The sequence below is a fragment of the Pristiophorus japonicus genome, chromosome 6 (assembly GCF_044704955.1).
Source record: "Pristiophorus japonicus isolate sPriJap1 chromosome 6, sPriJap1.hap1, whole genome shotgun sequence".
NCBI lineage: Eukaryota > Metazoa > Chordata > Chondrichthyes > Pristiophoridae > Pristiophorus > Pristiophorus japonicus.
In genome coordinates this window covers 223171183-223197630 of record NC_091982.1, presented here as the reverse complement: position 1 = coordinate 223197630, position 26448 = coordinate 223171183, and the positions used below count along the sequence as shown (strand labels likewise).

Sequence of the window (26448 nt, the reverse complement as noted above, 5' to 3'; positions counted from 1 at the left end):
TTATATTCAGTGGCCATTTTTGTTACTTGCCTTTGGTTTCTCTGCCCTCCACTTTTACTCATCTCTTTTCTGTCTTTTGTTTTTGCCTCTTTTTTGTTTCCCTCTGTCTCCCTGTATTGGTTCCCATCCCCCTGCCATATTAGTTTAACTCCTCACCAACAGCACTAGCAAACACTCCCCCCTAGGACATTGGTTCCGTTCCTGCCCAAGTGCAGACCGTCCAGTTTGTACTGGTCCCACCTCCCCCAGAACCTGTTCCAATGCCCCACGAATTTGAATCCCTCCCTGCTGCACCACTGCTCAAGCCACGTATTCACCTGTGCTATCCTGCGATTCCTACTCTGACTAGCACGTGGCACTGGTAGCAATCCCGAGATTACTACTTTTGAGGTCCTACTTTTTAATTTAACTCCTAGCTCCTTAAATTCGTCTCGTAGGACCTTATCCCTTTTTTTAAACCTATGTCGTTGGTACCAATGTGCACCACGACAACTGGCTGTTCTCCCTCCCTTTTCAGAATGTCCTGCACTCGCTCGGAGACATCCTTGACCCTTGCACCAGGGAGGCAACATACCATCCTGGAGTCTCGATTGTGGCCGCAGAAACGCCTATCTATTCCCCTTATGATTGAATCCCCTATCACTATCGCTCTCCCATTCTTTTTTATGCCCTCCTGTAGAACAGAGCCAGCCACGGTGCCATGAACTTGGCTGCTGTTGCTCTCCCCTAATGAGTCATCTCCCTCAACAGCACTCAAAACAGTGTATCTGTTTTGCAGGGGGATGACCAGATGGGACCCCTGCACTACCTTCTTTGTACTATTCTTCCTGCTGGTCTTCCATTCCCTAGCTGGCTGTGGATCCTTCTCATGCGGTAAGACCAACTCACTACACGTGTCACTTATGTCATTCTCAGCATCGTGGATGCTCCAGAGTGAATCCACCCTCAGCTCCAATTCCGCAACGCGGTCCATCAGGAGATGGAGGCGGATACACTTCTTACACACGTAGTCGTTAGGGACACCGGAAGCGTCCCTGAGTTCCCACATGGCACAGGAGGAGCATATCACGTGACCGAGCTCTCCTGCCATGCCGTAACCCTTAGATACCCTTAAATTGGTAATAACAATGTTACAGTTTACTTACTGATATAAAAATAAAAAGAAAATAAAAAGAAAAGCTACTCACCAATCACCAGCCAATCACTTATCCCATTGGGCTGTGACGTCACCTTTTGATTCCTTTTTACTTCTTTTTTGCTTTCTCTCCCCCTGAAGCTGCACTGGTACGCCTTTTATAGACCGCTCCGACGCTGCTCCCACCTCTCGCCAACTGCCGCTGACTCTCGAGCTCCCGCTGGGCCTTTTATAGACTGCTCCGACGCTGCTCCCACCTCTCGCCAACTGCCGCTGACTCTCGAGCTCCCGCTGGGCCTTTTATAGGCCGCTCCGACACTGCTCCCACCTCTCGAGCTCCCGCTGGGCCTTTTATAGGCCGCTCCGACGCTGCTCCCACCTCTCACCAACTGCCGCTGACTCTCGAGCTCCCGCTGGGCCTTTTATAGGCCGCTCCGACACTGCTCCCACCTCTCGAGCTCCTGCTGGGCCTTTTATAGGCCGCTCCGACGCTGCTCCCACCTCTCGCCAACTGCCGCTGACTCTCGAGCTCCTGCTGGGCCTTTTAAAGGCTGCTCCGACACTGCTCCCACCTCTCGCCAACTGCCGCTGACTCTCGAGCTCCCGCTGGGCCTTTTATAGGCCTCTCCGACGCTGCTCCCGCCTCTCATCGACTGCTACATGCATTCAGATAGAGCTTTTAAATTTGGTTTTTTTTTCACTATTATTTCCTGCTTTGACCCCACTTTCTGATTCACCTTTATGTTTATACACTCTGTCCCTTCCTGGCACGTTCTGGTTTTTTTACTTCCCCCAGTGCTACCCTGATCTATTGCCTTCTCTTTGTTATTTGACTTGTTAAATTTTTGCTCAGCTGAATCCTACCCCCTAGTTATTTGATTCACCAGGACCCTAGTCCCAGCACGGTTTAAGTGGAGCCCATCCAAACCGAACAGCTCTCTCTTACCTCAGTACTGATGCCAGTGTCCCACAAACCAAAACCCGTTTCTCCCACACCAGTCTTTGAGCCATGTGTTTAACTCTGATCTTATTTACCCTCTGCAAATTTGCTCGTGGCTCAGGTAGTAATCCAAAGATTACCACCTTTGTGGTTCTGCTTTTTAATTTGGCCCCTAGCTGCTCATACAACCTCAGCAGAACCTCTTTCTTTGTCCAATCTATGTCATTGGTACCCACGTGAACTATGACAACTGGATCTTCCCCCTCCCACTCAAAGTTCCTCTGCAGCCCTGAAGAGATGTCCTTAACCCTGGCAACGGGCAGGCAACACAGCCTTTGGGAAATCTCACACTCGGCTGCAGAGAACTGCATCTATCCCCCTAATGATACTGTCCCTTACCACTATAACGTTTCTTTTTAGTGGTCCTGCTTGAATGGCCCTCTGTACTGTGGTAACTTTGCTCATCCTCCCTGTAGACCCTGCTCTCATCCACACACTAAGAGCCTCGAACCTGTTGGACAAGAGCAAGGGCCAAGGCTCCTCCATTACTGCATCCTGGGTCCTCTTACCTGCCTCGCTTGTAGTCATACCCTCCTGTCCCTGACCACAGACCAGATTGGAATTAATTAATCTAAGGGGTACGACGGCCTCTTGGAATACAGCGTCCAGGTAACTCTCCCCCTCTCTGATGTGTCGTACTGTCTGCAGCTCAGACTCTAGCTCATCAACCCGGAGCCGAAGTTCCTCAAACTGCAGATGTGATTGTGATAGACTTCAATGGGGTCAACGAGCTCCCACATGCAACAGCAGAAACACATCGCCTGTTCTGCCATCTCTAATGTATTTAATTACATTTAGTTATGAGTTATTAATCCCAGCCCCTAATTTAAAGGAAGAAAAGAGAAAGAAAAACTCACCAATCACTTCCCTCCCTTCCTGTGACATCAAATGTAGTCGCCCCATTCTCCTTTGTTGCCCTGCTCCCTGATGAAGTTAGGATGCAAGTAATTCACTGCAGAATACCCAGCCTCTGACCTGCTACTGTAGTCACAGTATATGTGGCAGGTCTAGTTACATTTCTGGTCAATGACGACACCCCCACCTACCTCCCAGGATGTTGGTGGTGAGAGATTAGACAATAGTAATGCCATTGAATGTCAGAAATGTGGTTAGACTTTTTAGTGAAGGAGATGGTCATTGTCTGGCATTTGTGGTGTGAATGTTACTTACCCCTTATCAGCCCAAGCTTGAATGTTGTCCAAGTCTTGCTGCATGCAGGCACAAACTGCTTCATTATCTGCAGAGTTGCGAACAGAACTGTAAACTGTGCAATAATTAGCAAACATCCCCATTTCTGACCTTATGATGGAGTCAAGGTCATTGAAGATGGTTGAGCCTAGGACAAGGGCCTGAGGAACTCCTGCAGTGATGTCCTGGAGCCAAGATGATTGTGTGATTTCAGGCCAATCATCTTCCTGTGTGCTAGGTATGACTTCAGCCAGTGGAGAGTTTTGCCTCAATCCCCTTAGAGTTCAATTTTATTAGGCCTCCTTGGTGCCACACTCGGTCAAATGCTGCCTCGATGTTAAGGGCAGTCATTCTCACCTCATCTCTGGAATTCAGCTCTTTATTCCATGTTTGGACTAAGGCGGTCATGAGGTCTGGAGCTGACTGGTCCTGTCAGAACCAAAAATAAGCAGCGGTGAGCAGGTTATTGGTGATTGGCAATTGGCGATGACGCTTTCCATCACTTTTCTAATGATCAATAGCAGAATAGGGTGATGGGGCGGTAATAAAATTTGTCCTGCTTTTTGTGGACAGAACACACCTGGGCAATTTTCCACTGTCAGGTAGGTGCCAGTGTTTTAGCTGTACTGGAACTGCTTGGCTAGATGCATGGCTGGTTCTGAAGCACAAGTCTTCAACACTATAGTCGCGATGTTGTCGGGGCCCATAGCCTTTGCTCTATCCAGTGTGCCCAGCCGTTTCTTGATATCACATGGAGTCAATCGAACTGGCTGAAGACTGGCTTCTATGATGGTGGGTAAGTCAAGGGAAGGGCGAGATGGATCACCCATTTGACACTTCTGGCTGAAAGTGGTTGCAAATGCTTTAGCTTGGACTTTTGTACTTGCGTGCTGGGCTCCGCCATCATTGAGGATGGGGATGTTGATGGACCTCCTCCTCCCGTTAACTGTTTAATTGTCGACCACCATTCACAACTGGATGTGACAGGACTGCAGAGCTTTGATCTGATGGCTGTGGGATCGTTTAGTTCTGTTTATAGCATGCTGTTTCCGCTGTTTAGCATGCATGCAAGTCCTGTGTTACAGCTTCACCAGGTTGCCACCTCATTTTCAGATAGACCTGGTGCTGCTCCTGGCATGCTCTTCTGCTTTTCTCATTGAACCAGAGTTGGTCACCTCGTTTAATGGTAGAGTGAGGGATATGGCAGGCCATGAGGTTAGAGATTGTGGTGGAATATAATTCTGCTGTTGCTGATGGCCCACAGTATCTCCTGGATGCCCACTTTTGTGCTGCTAGATTTGTTCTGAATCTAACCTATTTAGCATGATGGTGGTGCTATGAACACAATGGCGGGTGTCCTCAGTGTGAAGACATGCCTTCGTCTCCACAAGGACTGTGCTGTGGTCACTGCTACTAACACGGTCATTTACATCGGATATACGGCACAGAAACAGGCCATTCGGCCCAATCGGTTCATGCCGGCGTTTATGCTCCACTCGAGCCTCCTCCAAATCTATCAGCATAACCCTCTATTCCCTTCTCCCTCATACGCTTGTCTAGCCTCCCCTTAAATTCATCTATACTATTCGCTTCAACCACTCCCTATGGTAGCGAGTTCCACATTCTCACCACTTTTTGGGAAAAATTCCCTTGGATTTCTTGGTGATTATTGATGGCCCCCAGTTATGTTCTTCCCCATAAGTGGAAACATTTTCTGTATCCACTATCAAAACCTTCCATAACTTTAAAGACCTCTATTACATCACCAGAGTCTTTTTTCTTCACCCCCGCCCCCCCCGCAGAGAAAAGAAAAGTGACCCAGCCTGTTCATCTTTTCCAGATATGTATATCCTCGCATCTCTGGTACCATCCTTATAAATCTTCTCTGCAACCTCTATATCCTTTTTATAATATGGCGACCAGAATTGTACGCAGTACTCGAAGTGTGGTCTAACCTACAAGATCAAGTAGATTCTTCCCTCATGTTGGTTCTCTCACATAGCAAGCCCATGTCTTTCAAGACTCAACCAGCTCAGTCAGTCGCGGTGCTAGCTAGCCACGCTTGCGTGAGGGACATTAAAGTTCCCCACCCAGGAGTACATTCTGTGCCCTTGCTACTCAGTGCATCTTCCAAGTGGTGTTCAACATGGAACAATACTAATTTATTAACCGAGGAGGATGGTAGGTGATAATCAGCATGAAGTTTACTTGTCTATGTTTGACCTGATGCCAATAACCATCATGGAGTCGGGAGTCAATGCTGAAGACTCCCAGTGCCACTCCCTCCCAATTGTATACCTCTGGTGGGGCATTGGCTGAAAGTTATGATTATGAGTATGACAACATCAGGCTGTTGCTTGACTAGTTTGAGAGACAGCTCTCCCAATTTTGGCACAAGTCCTCAGATGTTAGGGAGGAGGTTTTTGCAGAGTCGACTGGGCTGGGTGCGCTTTTGCAGTGTCCGAATCCGATGCCTAGGTCGATGCCAGGTGAGCCGTCCAGTTTTATTCTTATTGTACGTTTTTTTGTAGGGGTTTTAAACAACGGAATGGGTTACAAATCACGAATCAACCACATTGCTGTGGGTCTGGAGTCACATGTAGGCCAGACCAGGTAAGAACTGCAGATTTCCTTCCCTACAGAACAATAGGTTATTGTGTTCAAAATGACTGACAGTTCACTAAAGATCTTTGTGTATAGATTTGGTGCACATTGACTAATGTCCTAAACAGTTACAAGAACTTGGCCACTGCACTAGAATCCTATTCATTGTGATTAGACTCGTGTAATAATTATAGCAAGATCCTTAATTGTACAAAATGTAATGCAACTGTTTAGATCATAACTTCTATATTTTGCTGCAGCTCACAAAACAGGCATGTATCAAATGAACAAATCACTGGACTGAATTTTCAGTGAAATAAACTGTAGTTAATAAAGCATTAAATTGAGCATGGCTTTCATTATTTTAATACCAAATAGCCTTTATAACTAAGAAGTTTCTACCTTAGAAGCTCAACAGAAAGTTATGTACATTTGCAGTGCTATAGAAAGCACGATAACTGAAACAAGCGGGTAAGAGTTATTGAAATTCGCATTCCGTACTGGATTACAAAGATTATGAAGCCATTTCACATGTTTATGGCACTGTACCTTTTCTGCCTTTTTGTCAGAGATATCTTGTTTTTCTAATACTGCCATGCTGTCCTTCAGATTTTTCACGATGTCTGCTGGAGACTTATGGGACTTGCCAAATGGAAATGGCATTGTTGCCAAGTGAACCAGACTATTCCACCTGTAAATGTCAGAACAAAGTGATTTTAGAAAATGTTAAGACATTTCAATACCAGATAAAATACTAAGCATGCTAAAATTTTCCAGGAATTTTAACTTCCTTTACTTTTAAAATAGGAATTATCCAACTATTTAATTCAATTCAATTCATAGATATAATTATTTAAAAGGGAGGGTGGAATTGCACACATTGCAAATGATTTCTGATACCCACTATTTCCAGATCAGCAAGATATATGGACAAGCCAAGCCAATTTATTGTAACGGTATGTAAAGTAAAACATTTAGCAGCCTAGCGACAAATATTTAATGGTCCTCGGTCACTTTCCAGAGATCCCAGAACCATGCCCCTAATGTGATAATTACACAATCAGTGCATAAATGTTCAGCTGTTAACCTGGCTTTTCTCTAAGGATAATGCTCAGATACTTTAGACCATGTCCCATTGCGAGTAAGTGTTGTGGCTTTTGGAAGTTTTTCTACATTGGGAACTGCATGGCTTTGTGGCTTGCCTTAACAACCTGCCCATATCATTAAAAAAATGATTTTTCCTCTGCTTTTTCCAATTGTTCAGGTGCAATTGGTTAATATTTCACACAAATTGTGATATCTGAAGTGTGATGGACAGTTCAACCTTTTACATAGATACTTTAAAAGTCTTTAAACGCACACACAAAATGAATTGTGTCATTTGTGTTACATTTAAATTAATGTAGGATTACAGTGTCCAAATGTCCTGCTGACTCAGTGGATAAATGGAGCATCTAGAATCACACCAGTATTGTTAGCCACATGTGGCTAATTGGGAATCAAGTTGGGGCTAATTGCATTTTTGATTAGTGAATAAAAAAATGAGTAATAGACATGGTTGCTGGGCATGTGATCTCAATACTTGTATTCACACCACGTATGTAGGTGCACTTAAACATTTTACCAAGAAACACACAAAAAAGGTTAATGAAATGCAGAACGTGCGCGTGTTTTTTTCTCATTGAGTGCTTTACTTCCTTGGTTACTGAATGGAGAGAGATGTTTGTGAAATAAACACATACACCAATATAAGTACTTTACCTGTATTGAGAGAGTGTATGCAAGGCACTTTCAACTAAAATGAGCGCAAGTGTCTCAACAGTGCCATCACAGCCACATCTGTGACTAATCGGTGGTTTCTACTGGACAACAGTGAATTACACTAAGACCTAAAGTATTACAGGTTCAATCTCAACTGGAACAGCACTGGGGACAATGGAATTTTCTTTAGTGCCGCCAAGTTAGGAGAAGATATAAAAATGGGTTCCCATTCTTGATTATCCAGAGATCATTGTTGAAAAATGCAGATATGTAGCCATCAGAAGAGGACATGATCTGATTGGCTGTGATGCCCAAATGACGTTGTTCAAGTTCCAATATAAAGAACAGCCATTTAGGAATGTTACCCATGACTGCCAGCAACCTTATCCCTCTAATCGTACTGCTTTCAAGGGAGATGGGGAGACAATTGGAAACAAATGCCTCATTACTGTGCTGAATTTCCAGTTCACATTAAGGTTGACGACTGAATTGTGGCTAATTTTCTCATAGTCTTGATTGTAAATTAGGTCCATAATAGAATTTGAGGAGGAGGAATGAAAGAAAAAAAAAGATCCAACACGACAACAATTTTTGGTTATAAATTTATTTCATGGTTGAATTACATTAAAATCTATGGAAGTTAACCAAACACAAAATCTGAGATGAAAAGTGGTACAGTTGCAAATTCAAATGAAGTTTAGCCTCACTGCAACAGAAACTTTCACAGTAAAACTATCACCACCCACATCCTGTCTTACACCAAGTCCTGTTTGCCTACACCCGCCCCCCCACCCCACTCACTGTGACCTATTTCGTATCTCTATCGCTCAACAGATCGGACTAAAATTCTCACCCCACCCAACCTTCTCCTGCCGTACATCCCCTCTGACATCCTCCGACTCTGGCGGTTTTCGCCCTCCCCCACCTTCCTCTGCTCCATTGTCAGCATTTAGCAGCCTCAGTCTTTGAACTTCCTGCCTAAACCCCTTCATTTCTCTTGCCTCTTCCCCACCTACAAATATCTTCTCAAAACTAATTTCTTTGACTAAGCTTTCAACATCTGCTCATCTCTTCTGTGAAGCACCTGGGGCCTGTTCCATGTTAAAAGTGCAATATCAATGCAAGTTACTGTTAATTGAAAATCTGTATTGTAACCAAGTACCAATTATAAACTCAAAAATGACAAAGACTAAAAAAAACTTAGGTAGCAAAGTAAGTCACATCAATGTATAGATTTGAAATATGTAGGCTTCCCAGAGATAACTATAGCACAGTATTAGTGACTTGCTGCAAAACAGATACACCGCTTTGGTTACTATGGTGGAGGGGGGGGGGGGGGAGAAATGACTCATCGGGGGGAGCAGCAGCAGCCAAGTTCATGGCACTGTGGGTGGCTCTGCTGCACAGGAGGGCTGTGGAAAAAGAGTGGGAGAGCGATAGTGATAGAGGATTCAATTGTAAGGGGAATAGACAGACGTTTCTGCGGCCGCAACAGAGAATCCAGGATGGTATGTTGCCTCCCTGGTGCAAGGGTCAAGGATGTCTCGGAGCGGGTGCAGGGCATTCTGAAAAGGGAGGGTGAACAGCCAGTTGTCGTGATGCATATAGGTACCAACGATATAGGTAAAAGACATGATGAGGTCCTACAAGACGAATTTAGGGAGCTAGGAGCTAAATTAAAAAGTAGAACCTCAAAAGGTTGTAATCTAAGGATCGTTACCAGTGCCTCGTGCTAGTCAGAGTAGGAATCGCAGGATAGCTCAGATGAATACGTGGCTTGAGGAGTGGTGCAGAGGAGAGGGATTCAAATTCCTGGGACATTGGAACCGGTTCTGGGGGAGGTGAGACCAGTACAAACCGGACGGTCTGCACCTGGGCAGGACTGGAACCAATGTCCTAGGGGGAGTGTTTGCTAGTGCTGCTGGGGAGGAGTTGAACTAATATGGCAGGGGGATGGGAACCTATGCAGGGAGACAGAGGGAAGAAGAATGGGGGCAGAAAAAAAGATAGAAAGAAGAAAAGTAAAAGTGGAGGGCAAAGAAACCTAAGGCAAAAAGCAAAAAGGACCACATTACACCAAAATTCTAATGGAGCAAAGTGTATTCGAAAGACAAGCCTGAAGGCTCTGTACCTCAATGCGAGAAGTATTCGGAATAAGGTGGACAAATTAACTGCGCAGATTGCAGTTAATGGGTATGATGCAATTGGCATCACAGAGACATGGCTCCAGGATGACCAAGGCTGGGAACTCAACATCCAAGGGTATTCAACATTTAGGAAGGATAGACAGAAAGGAAAAGGAGGCTGGGTGGCATTGCTGATTAAAGAGGAAAGTAATGTAATAGTAAGAAAGGACATTAGCTTGGATGATGTAGAATCGGTATGGGTGGAGCTACGGAATACCAAGGGGCAGAAAACACTAGTGGGAGTTGTGACCAGATCACCAAACAGTCGTAGTAAGGTTGGGGACAGCATCAAACAAGAAATTAGGGATGCATGCAATAAAGGTACAGCAGTTATCATGGGTGACTTTAATCTACATATTGATTGGACTAACCAAACTGGTAGCAATACGGTGGAGGAGGATTTCCTGGAGTGTATTAGGGATAGTTTTCTGGACCAAAATGTCGAGGAACCAACTAGAAGGCTGGCCATCCTAGACTGGGTGATGTCTAAAGGACTAATTAGCAATCTTGTTGTGAGACACCCCTTGGGGGTGAGTGACCATAACACTTCTAGAATTCTTTATTAAGATGGAGAGTGACACAGTTAATTCAGAAACTAGGGTCCTGAACTTAAGGAAAGGTAACTTCGATGGTTTGAGGCGTGAATTGGCCTGGATAGACTGGCAAATGATAGTTAAAGGGTTGACGGTGGATAGGCAATGGCAAACATTTAAAGATCACATGGATGATCTTCAGCAATTGTACATTCCTGTCTGGAATAAAAACAAAACTGGGAAGGTGGCTTAACCGTGGCTAACAAGGGAAATTAAGAATAGTGTTAAATCCAAGGAAGAGGCTTATAAATTGGCCAGAAAAAGCAGCAAACCCGAGGACTGGGAGAAATTTAGAATTCAGCAGAGGAGGACAAAGGGTTTAATAAAGAGGGGGATAATAGAGTACGAGAAGCAGCTTGCCAGGAACAAAAAACGGACTGTAAAAGCTTCTATAGACATTGAAGGGGAAAAGATTAGTGAAGACAAACGTAGGTCCCTTGCAGTCGGATTCAGGTGAATTTATAATGGGGAACAAAGAAATGGCAGACCAATTAAACAAATACTTTGGTTCTGTCTTCACGAAGGAAGACACAAATAACCTTCCGGAAGTACTAGGGGACCGAGGGTCTAGTGAGAAGGAGGAACTGAAGGATATTCTTATTAGGCGGGAAATTGATGGGATTGAAGGCCGATAAATCCCCAGGGCCCGATAGTCTGCATCCAAGAGTACTTAAGGAAGTGGCCCTGGAAATAATGGATGCATTGGTAATCATTTTCCAACAGTCTATTGACTCTGGATCAGTTCCTATGGACTGGAGGGTAGCTAATTTAACACCACTTTTTAAAAAGGGAGGGAGAGAGAAAGCAGGCAACTATAGACCGGTTAAGCCCGTCATCAGTCGTGGGGGAAATGTTGGAATCAATTAAGGATGAAATTTGGAAAGCCGTAACAGGATATGTCCAAGACAGAATGGATTTATGAAGGGGAAATCATGCTTGACAAATCTTCTAGAATTTTGAGGATGTAACTAGTAGTGTGGACAAGGGAGAACCAGTGGATGTGGTGTATTTGGACTTTCAAAAGGCTTTTGACAAGGTCCCACACAAGAGATTGGTGTGCAAAATTAAAGCGCATGGTATTGGGGGTAATGTACTGACGTGGATAGAGAACTGGTTGGCAGACAGGAAGCAGAGTCGGGATAAACGGGTCCTTTTCAGAATGGCAGACAGTGACTAGTGGAGTGCCGCAGGGCTCAGTGCTGGGATCACAGCTCTTTACAATATATATCAATGATTTAGATGAAGAAATTGAGTGTAATATCTCTAAGTTTGCAGGCGACACTAAACTGGGTGGCGGTGTGAGCTGTGAAGGGGACGCTTAGAGGCTGCAGGGTGACTTGGACAGATTAGGTGAGTGGGCAGATGCCGTATAATGTGGATAAATGTGAGGTTATCCACTTTGGGGGCAAAAACGCAAAGACAAATTATCTGAAAGGCGGCAGATTAGGAAAAGGGGAGGTGCAATGAGACCTGGGTGTCATGGTACATCAGTCATTGAAAGTTGTCATGCAGGTACAGAAGGCAGTGAAGAAGGCAAATGGTATGTTGGCCTTCATAGCAAGGGGATTTGAGTATAGGAGCAGGGAGAATAGGGTATTCAGTGCAGCGAAGGCTCACCAGACTGATTCCCAGGATGGCAGGACTGACATATGAGGAGAGACTGGATCAACTGGGCCTTTATACATTGGAGTTTAGAAGGATGAGAGAGGATCTCATAGAAACATACAAGATTCTGATGGGACGGGACAGGTTAGATGCGGGTAGAATGTTACCGATGATGGAGAAGTCCAGCACCAGTAGACACAGTCTTAGGATAAGGGGTCGGCCATTTAGGACTGAGATGAGGAGAAACCTCTTCACTCAGTGGTTAACCTGTGGAATTCCCTGCGGCAGAGTATTGTTGATGCCAGTTCATTGGATGTATTCAAGAGGGAGTTAGATATGGCCCTTACAGCTAAGGGGATCAAGGGATAGGGAGAGAAAGCAGGAAAGGGGTATTGAGGGATTGATCAGCCATGATCTTATTGAATGATAGTGCAGGCTCGAAGGGCCGAATGGCCTACTCCTGCACCTATTTTCTATGTTTCTAATCCTCAGGCACTCGACCCGTGAAATTTAGCTGGATTGGTTGCCAGATTTAGCTTGTGGGGGGGGTGCTCCTCAGTTGTCTGGAGCAAATTTACACAACAAACAAATTCCAGTTTCTCTGAATCTTATGGAGGACCCTGACAATATGTCTCTCACTTAATTACCTTAGAACAGAAGAAATGTGGCACAAAAAGATTTTCCCACCTGGGATAGGGGATGTCTATAGAAGACTACTGTCCAATATCTTGTGTTCTGAAACATCAATTCCTTAAGATTTATTTTGATTGAGAAACCATAATTCAGTATATGCAGTTGTCAACAGGGTGGAACACAAGGCAAAAGTCTGCTTGTCCGACACAGTCTCGAATGAGCCGTCATTTCTTCTAGCTAAAATATTGGGAAGATTGAAGCCATTACCTTTACCCTCCCGCACAAACTCTGTACACTCACCACCTACTCCATTCAGGACAGGACTGCAAAGAGAGTAACTAACGTTAATCCTAGAATTCAGTCAGGTTCCTGACCAAAATAACGGCACTGGATTTTCAAAACTTGGTAAACTTCAACCACATACACTGGCATCAGAATTTGATTTCCAGAAGGATCCAATTTGAAAATGTACAATCCAGAGTCAAATGACTAAACTTCCTTTACAAAGATTTCCTTTCTGACTTCTCACAAAACCAATTTAAATAAACATACCATTGAAATAAACTTTATTTTTCTAATAGGTTTAAGAAATTAAGATACGAGACCCACTTCAACATAAAAAATTTTTTTAATTATCCCGCAATGATTAGATATGTTTCAAAAGATGGTATTTTGGATAAGTCGTTTTTACAAGAAAAACATTAACTTCCTATTTTTTGGTAGGTAATTCTCGCTAGTCACTCCACAACTCAAGAGCGGATTTTAAAAAAATCAGGCATCATTCTAGGTCGTACAATTTCAAGAATATGTCTACACAAAACCATTATACATCTTCAAAAGAACTGGAAGAATGCTTTTAGATACAACTGAGTGATCAAAATGCACGCCATCCAGATTCATTGAGCAGTTCAGAAAATAATGTTGAAACCACAGAAATTAAATTCTTACCAGAAAACAGAAAGCACGTCAGGTCACATTAGATATAATATTCATCCAATCAGACTAATGTCAATTCTGTGGCTGGATTTACTCCTTTTTGGGAGCATCCAATTCAATGGACCTTGCTATGCTGTTTCTATCTAAACTAACAGCATAGTGATAAGAAATACCAAATCCCTCCTACATTACAACAGCGACTGCACTTCAAAACTACTTAATTGGCTGTAAAATACTTTGGGATGTCCTGAGGTTGTGAAAGGTACTATATAAATACAAGTCTTTCTTTCTCCTGTAATAAGTTGAGGGTATACAACAATGACTTACATTTACACAGCCTTTAATAAAGAAAGTGCCTGAAGTCATTGGACAAGAGAAGACAGACACCAAGCAGTAACGGGAAATTTGGGTGATTCAGTGTGGGACAGGACATGGGCAGAGGAATTCTGGGCCAGTTGTAAGCTTGTGGAAGAATAGATCTTGGGAGACAACCAAGGAAGGCATTGTAGTAGTTAGATCTAGGAGGTAGAAAAATCATGGTTAAGGGTTTTGGCTGCAGTGGGAGCAAGGTACCCAAGATAAAAACAACAAAAATAAAATGTTTGGGTACAACAGCAGGAGACAATTAGGCCTCCATTTTGAGATTAGGCAAGGAAAGATAATAACATAGAAACATAGGTGCAGGAGTAGGCCATTCGGCCCTTCGAGCCTGCACCGCCATTCAATGAGTTCATGGCTGAACATGCAACTTCAGTACCCCATTCCTGCTTTCTCGGCATACCCCTTGATCCCCCTAGTAGTAAGGACTACATCCAACTCCTTTTTGAATATATTTAGTGAATTGGCCTCAACAACTTTCTGTGGTAGAGAATTCCACAGGTTCACCACTCTCTGGGTGAAGAAGTTTCTCCTCATCTCGGTCCTAAATGGCTTACCCCTTATCCTTAGACTTTGACCCCTGGTTCTGGACTTCCCCAACATTGGGAACATTCTTCCTGCATCTAACCTGTCTAAACCCGTCAGAATTTTAAACGTTTCTATGAGATCCGTTTATCTCGACTCTCTGCTTCCTGTCTGCCAACCAATCCTCTATCCACGTCAGTACATTACCCCCAATACCATGTGCTTTAATTTTGCACACCAATCTCTTGTGTGGGACCTTGTCAAAAGCCTTTTGAAAGTCCAAATACACCACATCCACTGGTTCTCCCTTGTCCACTCTACTAGTTACATCCTCAAAAAATTCTAGAAGATTTGTCAAGCATGATTTCCCTTTCATAAGTCCATGCTGACTTGGACCGATCCTGTCACTGCTTTCCAAATGGGCTGCTATTTCATCTTTAATAATTGATTCCAACATTTTCCCCACTACTGACATCAGGCTAACCGGTCTATAATTACCTGTTTTCTCTATCCCTCCTTTTTAAAAAAGTGGTGTTAATAAGAACTGATCCAGAGTCGATAGACTTTTGGAAAATGATCACCAATTCATCCACTATTTCTAGGGCCACTTCCTTAAGTAATCTGGGATGCAGATCAGGCCCCGGGGATTTATCGGCCTTCAATCCCATCAATTTCCCTAACACAATTTCCCGTCTAATAAGGATTTCCTTCAGTTCCTCCTTCTCACTGCATCTGTCCATGTTACCGTTCCTTCTCCCTGTATCTATAACCTAATATACATAATGCAAAGTACTAGGCTAGTTGCTCCTTATCTTTAGAATTTGGGACTTGGGTGTAAATCAATGAAATACAACTATCAAAGATAACTTTGAGTGAATGTACAGATGATGCATTATCTGCTCAGAGCACCCTGGGCAAAAAGGGATCTGAGCTGAACTGCCAGCCACTTAGATTTCTTAATTAAGGGATGAGAATGCTTAGGCTATAAATTATCAATTTCTAAAAGCACTGTTTTCATCCTTAATACTGTGCACCTCAGCAACTTGGAGCAGTCTTGCAACAAGTGTCAACTCATCTTGGGGTGCAGAGTGCGACATCCCACAAATAATATGAAAACATAAGCCAGATCCTAATACAGCTACAGCTTTTAAGAGGACCACAGCATTTGGATCGAATAAGGAGCACAACCATCTCTAACACTCGAGAGTCACCACTTATGCACAGTGGAAGCAGTTAACTACAATAACCATTTCAAAACTGTACAAAATAAAATACAGAAATCTCTATTTAGTCACACTGCCCAGCACACTCAATCAGGGCTCTTACATGCAAGATTTTCACATACAAAAGTTGTCCAGCTAGAATGTGAACAAAGCTAGCTTTGACTACAGTGGAACCTGTATTTAAGGAACTAACTGAATCCAGTAAGTGTAGTGAAAAGCTTTGCTGTTTCTCTGTCAGCAAGCTATAATTATGTATACATATCAGACTATATTGGCCTTTGAATAGTTTTACTTCCTACCTCTGCATGTCTGCTACTTTAATTAAATTCAATGAGTGATAAAGTCTTATTACAACTTAATGAAAAATTGGATCGGATTGAGAACATACAATACCCCAGTGATCAATGTACTGATGACTTACAGAACGAGTTAACTACCGCACAATTTCCATGTAGTTACGAGTGCAGATGTGATCTCATTTTATTCAAGTATCTACATATTTAAACATTTAATGTCACAAAGAAAAATGGCACTCAACCATATCAAACATGACTTGAAAGTTACTTAGAAAAGCTTTGTTTCAAGACTCAGCAGTTACTTTGTGTGCAAATTAAGCAGAAGCCATCACGGCCACTGGCAAATGTAAACTGAATGCTCAGCCTGGTGTTACGTAGTCATTAAGCAGCAAGTTTAACTTTAACCTTTGGTTTGAAGAACAAGGTGCCAAGACATAAACATCTATAATTTCACACAATCTTATAAAAATGTAATGGTTGGTCAATGTTTAGGTAACAAAAGGATTGTGGAAGGGAACCAACAACTAGAAACTTTTGGCCCAATACTTAAGGGATTTTCTTTTTTTTCTTAAATCCTCTCCTCTGACAGCATTCCTAGCTTCACCATGACCACTTTAACTGGCAGAAGAGATGTGTAACTGTAGCCAGGAATTAAATGCCTGTCAACATTCCCTCCATGTTGTGCAAAGCAACCAGCGTTTGCTAGGATTCCAGCATTTTCTCACTAGGTGCCTGCCTGATGAACCAGCAAAATAGTGGGAATTCTTCACAGCAAGAACCATAGGCTCAAAATCATCAAGTCTTTCTGTAGTGCAACACCTTAGTTACACTAACCCACATCATAATGAGCATGTAGGAAGAGACCGCAGAACTAGTCAAGCAAGAATTGATTAATGGTCGATATGCTTAGTTATTCTGCTAGAAACATTTAAATTAACCCACTAAATACAAGTTTACGAATGCTGGTCTGGACAGAAAAGATACAGAACTCTGAGAAAAGCAATGATTCCAATAAAATGCAAATTATTTTTCACCAGCTTTGAGACATTTGGACTCATTTCACAGCTCCTCAATGCATATTCATTTGAAAAGATGAATTAGCAAAGCTTCTATCATGTTTGAAAGCAAATGGTAAACGTGTTAAGATTTGATGATAAAATGGCCTCCTGCACTACTCCTAAAAAATAAAGACTTAAAAATCACTATACAGCAGTTTACACATCGATTGCAAGTTATGTTGGGTGCTACATAGCAGGATGGTTGAAGGGGTGGGTATGTCAGGCAAGGACAGTGGGCAGCTGCGTAGGGACAACCTACCAGCTTCATAATGCAGCAGTGGGTTCTTTTATAATGGTCGTTGCCGAGAGCATGCAGAAAACAAGCGCAGGCAGAAGGTGCATTCGGCCACCCATCCTTTCCTTCAACAACTGTCTGTCCCACCTGTGACAGAGACTGTGAACAGTCTAATATGGGAATTAGTCACTTATGAACTCAGAGTTTGGAAGTCTTCCTCGATTTCGGGTGACTGCCTATGATGAGTGGTCCCGATACATATAACATGATAATTACTTACACGAAAGGTTATAAAAACTGAAGGCCCCTCATATCCAAGTACTTTCCTTTTGCATGCAATGAGTATTTTTCTTGGTAGAATTCATTTTTCCTCACCCATTCCGAGAAAGCTGAGCGATTTCCCTATGCTCTCTCTCTTCTTGCCCTCTCCAAATTATGCAAGTTTTCAATCTCAATTTATTGCCCACAAAAATTCTAAATCCTCAATTCTTAATATTTCACTTTAGGCGGAGGTCCCAATGCAAAGCCATTCTACTTGTCCCAAATCATGTGCAATCTCACCCAAAGTCACAAGAGTTATGCAAAATGAAAGTCATCCAGAAGCAAATCAATCATTCTCATCCCTTCCAAGCTAGAGTAAACATCAATTATTGCTAGTTCAGGTACTACACAAGACTCATAAGAACATAATTAGGGGCAGGAGTAGGCCATTTGGCCCCTCGAGCCTGCTCCGCCATTCAATATCATGGCTGATCTAATCATGGGCTCAGCTCGAGTTCCCTGTCCGCTCCCCATTATCCTTTACTCCCTTATCGCTCAAAAATCTGTCTATCTCCGCCTTAAATATATTCAACGACGCAGCCTTCAGAATTCCATAGATTTACAACACTCAGAAGAAATTCCTCCTCATCTCAGTTTTAAATGGGCGGCCCCTTATTCTGAGTCTATGGGCCCAAGTTTCAACTGGATTTATTCCTATTTTTTTTTGGAGCAACCAGTTTTTTTTTGGAGCATCCTAGAAATTGCAATTCTCCACATTTAGTTTGCTCCAGTTCTAGCGAGTTAGTTTAGTTTCATTTTAGTTGCTTTTTTCCCCAAAAGGAGGAATCTTAACAGCCACTTACGCCTGTTTTGCAAGTTCAGACTCCAAAAAGTTATTCCAAAGTAACTTAGAACGGAGTAAGTGTCCACTTTTGTATGCCATAAAAAACCTTGTGTAGAGTTAAGAAACCAGTGCAGCTAGCCAGAGATTTGGGGGGGGGGGGGGGGGCGGGGGGGCGGGGGGAAGGAAGGGGGTGAAGGAAAGGGAAGAGAGCCCTAAACACCTTCACTTTAAAAAAAATAACCAATAATAAATGATCAATAAAAAAAAAATCAATATATAAGAAATTAAAAGTTCCTACCTGACCTACCGGGGAGCCCTCCAGCAGCACACAACAGTAAGCACACGCAGCCCATACACGCAGGCAACAAGCAGCAGCAGGCCACGCGGCCAGGGATAGGGTCATGTGCGCGGCTGGCGGGGGGGGGGGTGGAAGAGAGAGAGAGAGAGAGAGAGAGAGAGAAAAAGAGAGAGAGAGAGAGAGAGAGAGAGAGAGAGAGAGAGAGAAAGGAGGAGAAGGGGCAACGTTAAACCGATAAACAGACGAGCCTGCCCCGGTCCCATCCAACTCACGTCTTGCCCCCAATCTCTGCTTTCCTGCTATCCTCGCCCCGCCGAACATCTCCAATAGTCCCAAGGAACACTCGATGGCCTCAGTCAGTGAGAGCAATCAACATCTTCCTTCTTGGTCACTTTTGCCAGCCCCTTCTCTCTTTCTTGTTTGCCGTCTCCAGGTCCAAGCTCAGGATCTCCTTCTCCACCACAGTCGGTCACTCGCTCCAGGAGCCCATTCGGCCAGGGCTAGGAGCGGCGTGCTTCAGGCCCCTCCCACACAGTATCTGGGGCCAGGAGCTACTGCACACGCATGGCGACTCCACTGCGCACGCGTGCAGCTACCGGCAGTCTTTTAGGCGCAGGGCTGTGGCCCCACCCCCCGCTGTTGCTGCGTCGAGGCCACAGAAAGTCGAGAATAGCAAGGAAGAAAACAGGCACACTTTTTATTCCAGGAAAAATCGGCAGATCTCTGAGATTCTAATCCTCAACTGAAACTTGGGCCCTATGACCCTAGTTTTAGTTTCCCCCAATGAGTGGAAATATCCTCTGCATCTACCTTGACGAGCCCCCTCATTATCTTGTATATCTCAATAAGATCACCCCTCATTCTTCTGAACTCCAATACGTACAGGCCCAACCTGCTCCACCTTTCTTCATAAGTCAACGCCTTCATCTCAGGAATCAAGCAAGTGAACCTTCTTTGAATTGCCTCCAATGCAAGTATATCCCTCCTTAAATGAGACCAAAACTGTACACAGTACTTACTCTAGGTGTGGGCTCACCAATACACTGTACAATTGTAGCAGGACTTCTCTGCTTTTATACTCCATCCCCCTTGCAATAAAGGCTAACATTCCATTTGCATTTTGTAATTTTTCACCATTTAAATAATAATTTGCTTTTTTATTTTTTCAGCCAAAGTGGATAACCTCACACTTTCCCATATTATATTCCATCTGTCAAATATTTGCCCACTCACTTAGCCTGTCTATATCCCTTTGCAGATTGTGTGCCCTCCTCACATCTTGCTTTCCCACCCACATTTGTATCATCAGCAAACCTGGCTACATTACACATGGTCCCTTCATCAAAGTCATTAATATAGATTGTAAATAGTTGAGGCTCCTTGCGGCACCCCATGAGTTATTGTTTGCCAATCAGAAAATGACCCATTTATTCCAACTCTGTTTTCTGTTGTATGGATAAAGGATTGGTTAACTAATATATTACCCCCAACCCTGTGAACTTTTATCTTGTGCTGGAACCTTATCAATGCCTTCTAGAAATCCAAATATACCACATCCACTGGTTCCCCCTTATTCACCATGTTCATTACATCCTCAAAGAACTCCAGCATATGTGTTAAACATGATTTTCCTTTCATAAAATCATGCCAACTCTGCTTGACTAAATTATGCTTTTCCAAATGTCTTGCAACAGCTTCCTTAATAATGGACTCCAGCATTTTCCCAATGACATGTTAGGCTAACTGGTCTATATTTTCTGCTGTCTGCCTCCTTTTTTATTTTTTTATAAATAGGGGCGTTACATTTGCGGTTTTCCAATCTGCTGGGACCTCCCCAGAATCCAGGGAATTTTGGTAAATTACAACCAATGCATCCACTACTTTTAAGACCCTAGGATGTAAGCCATCAGGTCCAGGGGACTTGTCCACCTTTAGTCCCATTATTTTACCTAGTACTACTTCATTAGTTATAGTCATTGTATTAAGTTCCTCCCTTCCTATAGCCTTTTGATTATCCATTATTGAGATGTGTTTAGTATCTTCTACCATGAAGACAGATACAAAATATTTGTTCAACATCTCTGCCATTTCCCCGTTCTCCATTATTAATTTCCCAGTTTCATCTTCTAGGGAACCAACATTTACTTTAGCCACTTTTCCTTTTTATGTACCTGCAGAAACTCATCTGTTTTTATATTTTGTGCCAGTTTACTTTCATAATCTATCTTCCCTTTCAATCATTTTGTTAGTCGTTCTTTGATGATTTTTAAGTTTCTCAATCCTCTGACCTCCCACTAATCTTGACCACTTTGTATGCCATTGTTTTCAATTTGATACCATATTTTTGTTGAGTTATGAAATATCTCCTTAAAATGTCATCAACCGTCCTACGCATTGATATTTTCCCAGTCCACTTTAGCCAACTCTGCCTTCATACCTCTGTAGTCTCCTTTATTTAACCTTAGGACACTGGTTTGAGATCCAACTTTCTCACCCCGACTACACAATGCCTGATGTGAACATTGGACGCAAAATTTCTGCTCCCAGGCACCAACACTGCATCCTCGAGCTTAGATCACATTCTTTCCCGACACCCCACCAGGTGTATAAAAACACAAGATCATACAACTGGACTGCCATGTTTTGTAATGTTGAGACTGCCTTCCTCTCTAGTCCACAAGATGGACATGAAAATGAGAAATGGGTTTTCAAATCAAAATTTTTAAAATGTTACATTTCCCCTGGAACAATACCACTAAATTGCTGCCCACCCAACTTCCCTTTCCAGTCACCACGTCAGCTGACATTGTTAATAGTCATTTCTCCTCAGGCACTGTCTCCCTTCCAAAACCACCATCATTTTCCTCGTCAAAAAAATCCACTCTGATCCTTCTACCTTGCAAACTACCGCCCCATCGAAAGAACGAACAGGCGAATGGACATGTAGTACGGAACGTACACGAAAGGAACAGCACTGCAGAGAACAGCCAGAAGAACCAACAGGTCACGGAACCAATGACCACAAACCTACAATAGCTACAACCAGGAAGGGTGATTGAACAGCCAGTGGGAGTTCGAGGAACAGCGCATAAAAGGACGCAACCGTCGGGGAATGACCACAGGAGCAGCCAGCGGGAGTACGAAGAACGGTCCATAAAAAGGCGCGACCATCTGGGAGTGGCCACAGGAGCAGCCAGCGGGAGTTCGAGGAGCTAGTTGGTGCAGGTGCAGGGGCAGAAGGTAAAAAAGAAGTAAAAAGAAATTGAAGTGTGACGTTACAGCCAAGCGGGTAAATGATTGGCTGGTGGATTGGTGAGTATTTGATCTTTTTCTTCTTTTCTTATCAGTAGGAAACCTATTGCATTGTTGCCAAATTAAGTTAATCTAAGAGTTAAGTCATGGCAGGAGAGCCCAGACCAGTGTCATGCTCTTCCTGTGCTATGTGGGAAGTCAGGGATGCTACCGCTGTCCCTGACTACTGTGTGTGAAAGAAGTGTGTCCAGGTTCAGCTCCTAACAGACCGCATTGCGGCAGTGGAGCGATGCTTGTGAATATCATGTTTAGTGAGTTGGTCACACCGCAGGTAAAAAAGTTACTCAAGCAGATAGGGAAGCAGATAGGGAATGGGTGACCATTAGGCAGAGAAGTGGAAGGAAGGTAGCGCAGGGGTCCCCTGCAGTCATCTCCCCCCAAAACAGGTAGAAACATAGAAAATAGGTGCAGGAGTAGGCCATTCGGCCCTTCGAACCTGCACCACCATTCAATATCATGGCTGATTATTCACCTCAGTACCCCTTTCCTGCGTTCTCTCCATACCCCTTGATCCCTTTAGCCGTAAGGGCCATATCGAACTCCCTCCTGAATATATCCAATGAACTGGCATCAACAACTCTCTGCGATAGGGAATTCCACAGGTTAACAACTCTGAGTGAAGAAGTTTCTCCTCAGCTCAGTCCTAAATGGCTTACCCCTTATCTTTAGACTGTGACCCCTGGTTCTGGACTTCCCCAACATCGGGAACATTCTGCCTGCATCTAACCTGTCCAGTCCCGTCAGAATTTTATATGTTTCTATGAGATCCCCTCTCATCCTTCGCAGCTCCAATGAATACAGGCCCAGTCGATCCAGTCTCTCCTCATATGTCAGCCCTGCCTCACAGTTATCCACATTATACTGTATCTGTCATGCGTTTCCCCGCTCATCTAACCTGTCCCAAGTCACCATGCAGCCTCTTAGTGTCCTCCTCACAGCTCACACCGCCACCCAGCTTAGTGTCATCTGCAAACTTGGAGATATCACACTCAATTCCTTTGTCCAAATCATTAATGTATATTGTAAATAGCTGGGGTCCCAGCACTGAGCCCTGCGGCACCCCACTAGTCACTGCCTGCCATTCTGAAAAGGACCTGTTTATCCCGACTCTCTGCTTCCTGTCTGCCAACCAGTTCTCTATCCACGTCAGTACATTACTCCCAATAACATGTGCTTTAATTTTGCACACCAATCTCTTGTGCGGGACCTTGTCAAAAGCCTTTTGAAAGTCCAAATACACCACATCCACTGGTTCTCCCTTGTCCACTCCACAAATTACATCCTCAAAAAATTCCAGAAGATTTGTCAAACATGATTTCCCTTTCATAAATCCATGCTGACTTGGACCGATCCTGTCACTGCTTTCCAAATGCGCTGCTATTTCATCTTTAATTGATTCTAACATTTTCCCCACTACTGACATCAGCCTAACCGGTCTATAATTACCCATTTTCTCTCTTCCTCCTTTCTCAAAAAGTGGCATTATATTAGCTACCCTCCAGTCCATAGGAACTGATCCAGAGTTGATAGACTGTTAGAAAATGATCACCAATGCATCCACTATTTCTAGGGCCACTTCCTTAAGTACTCTGGGATGCAGACTAATAGGCCCCGGCGATTTATTGGCCTTCAATCCCATCAATTTCCCGAACACAATTTCCCACCTAATAAGGATTTCCTTCAGTTCCTCCTTCTCACTAGACCCTCGGTTCCCCAGTATTTCCAGAAGATTATTTGTGTCTTCCTTCATGAAGACAGAACCAAAGTATTTTTTTTTAACTGGTCCGCCATTTCTTTGTTCCCCATTATAAATTCACATGAATCTGACTGCAAGGGACCTGCATTTGTCTTCACTAATCTTTTTGTCTTCACATAGCTATAGAAGCTTTTGCAGGTCAGTTTTCATGTTCCCAGCAAGCTTCCTCTCATACTCTATTTTCCACCTCCAAATTAAATATTTTGTCCTCCTCTGCTGTATTATAAGATTCTCTCAGTCCTCAAGTTTGCTGCTTTTTTGGACCAATTTATATGCCTCTTCCTTGGATTTAACACTATCCTGAATTTTCCTTGTTAGCCACGGTTGAGCTACCTTTCCCGTTTTATTTTTACTCCATATCTCCATCTTAATAAAGAATTCTACCATATTATGGTCACTCTTCCCCAAGGGGCCTCGCACAACAAGATTGCGAATTAGTCCTTTCTCATTACACATCATCCAGTCTAGGATGGCCAGCTCTCGTTAGTTCCTCGGCATATTGGTCTAGAAAACCATCCCGAATACACTCCAGGAAATCCTCCTCCACAGTATCGCTACCAGTTTGGTTAACCCAATCAATATGCAGATTAAAGTCGTCCATGATAACTACTGTACCTTTATTGCACACATCCCTAATTTCTTGTTTGATGCTGTCCCCAACCTCCACTACTGCTGTTTGGTGGTCTGTACACCACTCCCACTAGCGTTTTCTGCCCTTTGGTATTCCGTAGCTCCACCAATACCGATTCTATATAATCCAAGCTAATGTCCTTCCTTACTATTGCGTTAATTTCCTCTTTGACCAGCACCACCACCCCCACCTCCTTTTCCTTTCTGTCTATCCTTCCTGAATGTTGAATACCCTTGGATGTTGAGTTCCCAACCTTGGTCACCCTGGAGCCATGTCTGTGATGCCAATTACATCATATCCATTAACAGCTATCTGCGCATTTAATTCGTCCAACTTATTACGAATACTCCTCGCAATGAGGCACAGAGCCTTCAGGCTTTTTTTTTTTAAAACACACTTTGCCCCTTTAGAATTTTGCTGTAATGTGGCCTTTTTTGCCTTGGGTTTCTCTGCCCTCCATTTTTACTTTTCTCCTTCCTATCTTTTGCTTCTGCCCCATTCTACTTCCCTCTGCCTCCCTGCATCGGTTCCCATCCCCCTGCCATACTAGTTTAAGCCCTCCCCAACAACACTAGCAAATATTCCACTTAGGACATAGGTTCCGGTCCTGCCCAGGTGCAGACTGTCCGGTTTGCACTGGTCCCACCTCCCCCAGAACCGGTTCCAATGTCCCAGGAACTTGAATCCCTCCCTTCTGCACCACTCCTCAAGATACAGCATTTTGGGTACTGTTGGGGGAGATGACTCATCAAGGGAAGACAGCAGCTGCCAAGTTCATGGCACCATGGGTGGCTCTGCTGCACAGGAGGGTAAGAGAAAGAGTGGGAGAGCTATAGTGATAGGGGATTCTATTGTAAGGGGAACAGATAGGCAATTCTGCGGCTGCAAACTAGACTCCAGGATGGTATGTTGCCTCCCTGGTGCAAGGGTCAAGGATGTCTTGGAGCCGCTGCAGCGCATTCTGGAGGGGGAGGGTGGGGGGAACAGCCAGTTGTCATGGTACATATAGGTACCAACAATACAGGTAAAAAAAATATGAGATTCTACAAGCTGAATTTAGGGAGCTAGGAGTTAAATTTTAAAAGTACGACCTCAAAAGGTAGTAATCTCAGGATTGCTACCAGTGCCACGTGCTCGTCAGAGCAGGAATTGCAGGATAGTTCAGAATAAATACGTGGCTTGAGGAATGATGCAAGGAGGAGGGATTCAAATTCCTGGGGCATTGGAACCGGTTCCGGAGGAAGTGGGACCAGTACAAACCAGACAGTTTGCACCCGTGCAGGACCGGAACCTATGTCCTAGGCGGAGTGTTTGCGAGTGCTGTTGGGGAGGGGTTAAACTAATATGGCAGGGGGATGGGTACCTATGCAGGGAGGCAGAGGGAAGTAAAAAAGGGGGCAGAAGCAAAAGGTAGGAAGGAGAAAAGCAAGAATGGAGGGCAGAGAAATCAAGGGCAAAAATCAAAAAGGGCCACTTTACAACATAATTCTAAAAAGGAAAAAGTGTGCGTTAAAAAAAAACACAAGCCTGAAGGCTCTGCGTCTCAATGAGAGAAGCATTCGTAATAAGGTGAACGAATTAACTGTGCAGATAGCTGTTAACGGGCATGATGTAATTGGGATTGTAGTGACATGGCTCTCGGGTAACCAAAGCTGGGAACTCAACATCCAGGGGTGTTCAATATTCAGGAAGGATAGACAGGAAGGAAAAGAAGGTGGGGTAGCATTAACGGTTAAAGCAATGGTAAGGACAGACATTAGCTTGGATGATGTGGAATCTCTATGGGTCGAGCTGCGAAACACCAAAGGGCAGAAAACGTTAGTGCGAGTTGTGTACAGACCACCAAACAGTAGCAGGGAGGTTGGGGATGGCATCAAACAGGAAATTAGGGACGTGTGCAATAAGGGTACAGCAGTTATCATGGGTGACTTTAACCTACATATTGATTTGACTAACCAAACTGGTAGCAATACTGTGGAGGAGGATTTCC

General features: G+C 43.7%; 1 protein-coding gene across 1 annotated transcript in view; it reads right to left on the bottom strand.

The window, feature by feature from the left end:
- cab39 (calcium binding protein 39) overlaps positions 1-26448 on the bottom strand; it is a 148305-nt gene that overhangs the window by 78363 nt on the left and 43494 nt on the right. The window contains exon 2 of the mRNA XM_070883628.1: positions 6477-6618. Coding sequence (XP_070739729.1) covers positions 6477-6590 — 114 coding nt within the window. The 5' untranslated portion in view covers positions 6591-6618. The remainder of the gene's footprint in view (positions 1-6476; positions 6619-26448) is intronic.